Source organism: Myotis davidii, unplaced genomic scaffold (genome assembly GCF_000327345.1).
Source record: "Myotis davidii unplaced genomic scaffold, ASM32734v1 scaffold179, whole genome shotgun sequence".
In the NCBI taxonomy this organism is placed as follows: domain Eukaryota; kingdom Metazoa; phylum Chordata; class Mammalia; order Chiroptera; family Vespertilionidae; genus Myotis; species Myotis davidii.
The window spans coordinates 617,781-622,844 of NW_006291130.1; the positions used below are offsets into that span (position 1 = coordinate 617,781).

Genomic DNA, 5,064 nt, shown 5'->3' on the forward strand with positions numbered 1-5,064 from the left:
GTGGTGGATTGTTTCTTGCATATTGTGATTTTTATTATTTATTGATTTATAAATATGTATTTATTGATTTTAGAGAGAGAAGGGAGAGGGAGAGAGGAGAAAAAGAAAACATCCATTGGTTGCCTCCCATACGCACCCCAACCAGGGACCAAACCACAACCTGGGTCTGTGCCCTGACCGGAATTGAACCAGTGACCTTTCAGTGCATGGGATTAGTGCAACCAACTGAGCCGCACCAACCAGGGCCATATTGCGATTTTTAATTGTGCGTTCACGTTCCCTGAAATTTTATCTGTGTGATTTCTTTGAGGCCTGGTTTTAAAGTGACTTCATGCTCACTTTTCCAGTGCCTGGGACCATTTTAAAATGCATTGTGGGTTTCTCTGAGCCATGTAGCTGGTGTGATTTCTGGCTCTAGTCCAGCATCAATTCAGGCTTCTGATTGGAATTTGCCCTTCCCCTTCAACTCCCCAATTCACCTAGAACCAAACCCTTAAAGCCAGACAAGTTCCTCCACTATCTTGCTTGTTTTTTTTCTCTTTATAATCATGAAAATGTCACTTTTCGGGGCTTTCCAAATTCACAAGGAATCTTTGACCTAATCTCCATCACAGTGGCCACAGTTTTGTTTACTACCTATGTACTTAGGCACCTTCTAGTTTAAATGACTTGGAAATCTCATCAGGATTAGCAGATGTGTCTAGGGAAAACGTGCAGCATGGGGTGGGGGTAGGGGTTGGAACCCGTGGGTGAAGGGGGTTGGGGGGGAGTTTACTGACCTGTTTGAAGTTTGTTTTCTCTTTGGTGATGACCTCTAGAGAATTTCCCTTTTTTGTTTCCCATAGATATATGCAAAAAATAATATTAAAATACTTTCATTTATATTTAGGAGAAATTGGAAGAGATCTCTACTCTTACCTAGTTTATTGGAAGCAATAGCTCTTGAATATCTGCTGTGTGTAAGGCATACTAATGACCGTCACACTGGAAAACATGGCCATCCTCTTCGCTAATGACAATGGGAAACACTCAGTGATCCTTACTCCTTCTCCAGCCCATCTGGTGGCAGGCATTTTCATGATGACTGAAATTCTTGGGGTCTCTGTGTTCTTATCCTACATAATAAAGCCTAATATGCTAAGTGTCCAACAGTTCATTTGACCGGTTGCTATGACACTCACCGACCCCCAGGGGGCAGACATTCTGACCGGTAGGTTAGCTTGCTCCTGAGGTCGGGCTGATCAGGAGTGTGGTGAGACAGACCAGACACACCCTGGAGCCCTCCCACAGTCCCTCCCCAGCCCCAATCATGCACGGATGGGGTCCCTGGTCCCAGCCTGCTCCCCCTCCTGTCCAGCTGGCCAGTAGCTATGATGTGCACTGACTACCAGTAGCAGATGTTCAACGCAGGAGCGGCAGCTCTTGGGTGACACAACCCGGAACCAGAGAGGAGGGAGGCCAATTCCTCAGAATTCCTCTCATACTCTGGGACCCCTTCGGGGGGATGTTGGAGAGCCAGTTTCAGCCCCATTTCCGCAGGCCAAGGTGAGGGAACCTACCTGCCAGAGGGCCCCTGCTCACTCTGCAGATGCCCTTTGAGCTTGCCCAGGTGTGGCAGCCCGGGGAGAGACTGCGGGAGGTTGGCTCCAGGGCATGTCCAGCCCATCTCGCTCTGTCCTACCCTGCCGGCCACCCCCTGGGACCTGCACCGGAAGGACTAATTAATTTCCTTTCAATGTGCATGAATCCATGCACCAGGACACTAGTCTACAATGAAATGGTGTTGCACTAAATGATCTTTACAGATCTTTCCAGATCTAAAATTTTTTGACCCTATGGCCCTGAACCACTACATTTCCTGCCCCCCACCCCCATTTTCATTTTTCCTTCTTACAGTGATATCACCCCGATTCTGTGTTCCTCCCACAGGTTGCTTCGCTGGGAGTGACGACCTTCACCTTATGTGCTCTGTGTATAGACCGCTTCCGGGCGGCCACCAACGTGCAGATGTACTATGAGATGATCGAGAACTGTTCTTCCACCACCGCCAAGCTGGCGGTCATATGGGTGGGCGCGCTCCTGCTGGCGCTGCCCGAGGTGGTCCTGCGCCAGCTGAGCAAGGAGGACGTGGGCTTCGGCGGCCGCGCCCCCGCCGAACGCTGTGTCATCAAGATCTCCCCGGACCTGCCCGACACCATCTACGTCTTAGCGCTCACCTACGACGGCGCGAGGCTCTGGTGGTACTTCGGCTGCTACTTCTGCTTGCCCACGCTGTTCACCATCACCTGCTCCCTGGTGACGGCGCGGAAGATCCGCCAGGCGGAGAAGGCCTGCACGCGCGGGAACAAGCGGCAGATCCAGCTCGAGAGCCAGATGAACTGCACGGTGGTGGCGCTGACCATCTTGTACGGCTTCTGCATCATCCCCGAGAATATCTACAACATCGTGACGGCCTACATGGCCACCGGGGTTTCCCAGCAGACCATGGACCTGCTGCACATCATCAGCCAGTTCCTGCTGTTCTTCAAGTCCTGCGTCACCCCGGTCATCCTCTTCTGCCTGTGCAGGCCGTTCAGCCGCGCCTTCCTGGAGTGCTGCTGCTGCTGCTGCGAGGAGTGCGCGCACAAGTCCTCGGCGGCCGCCAGCGACGACAACGACAACGAGTACACCACCGAGCTGGAGCTGTCCCCGTTCAGCACCATCCGCCGCGAGATGTCCACCTTCGCTTCTGTCGGAACTCACTGCTGAAGGGCGCGGGGTTTGCTTCGATTTTTTTTTTTTTTGATTTTTTTTTATTTTCCTACCCTGGGAAAGTTTTTACTTCTTATTTTTTTTCCTGACCGGGAAAGAAATGCAGACAAAAAGAAAGAGAGAACTATTAACGACTGTAGAACTGATTTTGCAGATTAATATTTGTGCTTGGAAAAGAAAAAGGTTTATATTTAGTTATTGAAGAAGTCCGAGGAGGCCAGTAGTTTTAGATCATTTTATCCGGTATGGTGCTAATATTTTCTTCGGGGGGGAAAAAAAAAAGTTCTCGCACCCTTAATGAATTGCTAATTTTCTTTCTTTTCAAAATATAATCGCTGTATGTTGATGAGAGCCATGTGATTTTGTAGGTTATGCTATGTTTGAGTTGTAATTGAAAGTATGTTGTACATACATCATGAGATGATTTGTAGATCAGAGACATTCACAAGGTAGCGCCAAATAAATGACACTTTATTCTTTAATACCATTGTCAATCTACTTTTAACCAATTTTCAATAAATCTTTTAATTGCCTTAAATACACAATTACTGGTTCTATGCACAAGTTAAAAATGGCCTTATTGTTTTATAATTTCATTTTCCCTTAAGGTAGGTCATCACTGTGTTATCAAGTCTTCTTAATACAGTAGTACTATTTTATATGCATGGCTCAGAAAACTATATCATGTTAAAACAAATTGTATTTTAATATTTAGATACAGATGTAAAATTACTTCCAAATATTTACAAAATACGAATACACAGCAGAGTAGGAAGAAACTATCTTATTTTATTATTATTTTTTAATTTACCTTTCAACTAGCATGTAGACCTGTAGGGTTTCCTATAAGGAATAATGAGCTGAATTAAGGACTAAAATACAATACACTCGTCACCCACTTCCCTCTGACCTTGCAGCGCTGTGACTCTCATGGGAAGCACTCTGAATGCTAATTCTCCTCCTTTTAAACAATGAACTTGATTAAATCTGTGTGATCTCATTTTTTTTAAGTAGACTGAAAGTACAGTAGTGGAGTAATAAAATATTTATATATCTTGATTAGAACACTTGAATATTCAAATGCTACCTTTGAATTGGCATTCCGCAAACTTCCAACAAAAAACAAACCCTCTCCATCTGAAGACTTTGAATTCCTTAAGGAGTTCAAGTTGCAGCAGCTGTGTAGGACGCCTGCCAGGTGGGGCACATGTCTAAATCAGATGGCAGAGGCGGTGACCTGGTGACACAGTGTGGCACAGTGTCTGTGTGTTCAGACAGTTCTATAGGGGAATCCAGTGTTCTGGCTGGAAACCGCCCTCTGTGCTTTCGGCACTGTTTGGCATAGCTGAGTAGCACCGTCTTTCTTCCAGGTTATAACGCGATGTTTTTTAAATCATTACACTTTAGTGTTAGAAAAATAAAGTACTTAATCCAGACTATTCATCTTTCACATGAAACACAGGTTCTGACGGTGCCCAGGGTACCTCCTCCTTCTCAGTCAGTATTGCTCAAAGGGATATCCCCCGCTTTCTGTGTGTATTCTGAGGGATTTGAAGGAGAATAAGAACAAGGCATGATTGCTTTACAGATCCTTGTAACAGGTCTTTGGCAAACTTCTCAAGGACGCTTGAGCTAGGTTTTGGCCGCTGAGCCGATCAACAACTGTGATGCCCCAGTGTCTCTCATAATATTTACTCAACTTTATAAATAAAGAAACATTGGCTGAGCACATGGTATAGAAAAGGTTCGATGCTATTACCTGCTATAGATAAGAGTATACAGAGCTCAGGGTCAGACTTTACAAAACCAGGTAAGGGTGGGATGGGAATGAAGGCATACGGACAAGTAAATGAACAACTGATATCAGGTGGGACTTGTTAGGAAGGTGTGAAGCTCTAGGATGGTTCACAGCTCAGGGTGGAGGACATCATGAAAGGCTTTAAGGAGGTAACTGGGTGGACAGGCTTCTGCAGGAGTTGATGAAAGGTAGTATGAGAAATGGACATCTCAGGATGAGAGAGTTAATTAAAGGAGAAGAGGAAGGAATCATGAGGTGTGGTTGAAGAATAAGTGAATAGTCCATCTTGGTTCCTCTGTTATAGGTGTGGAGAAACCTCATGGAAAATACCAATGAAAATGGGCATTGAGACCATATCATAAAAACGTATGGCCTTATGTCTTTGGCATTCTATATCTGTGTTCACATGAGAGGCCCTGCCCTTCCTCTGCCCCATACTCTCATACTGTGCCAGGTGTGGTGAAAATAGACATTAAGACTATATCATAAAATATTTAAGATGCTTCTATTCAAGA

At 45.5% G+C, this 5,064-nt stretch overlaps 1 protein-coding gene across 1 annotated transcript in view; it reads left to right on the plus strand.

Annotated features, from left to right (window-relative positions):
* GPR37 (G protein-coupled receptor 37 (endothelin receptor type B-like)) overlaps positions 1–3,233 on the plus strand; it is a 70,023-nt gene extending 66,790 nt beyond the window's left edge. The window contains exon 3 of the mRNA XM_006764313.2: positions 1,930–3,233. Coding sequence (XP_006764376.1) covers positions 1,930–2,748 — 819 coding nt within the window. The 3' untranslated portion in view covers positions 2,749–3,233. The remainder of the gene's footprint in view (positions 1–1,929) is intronic.
* Positions 3,234–5,064: the final 1,831 nt, after the last annotated feature.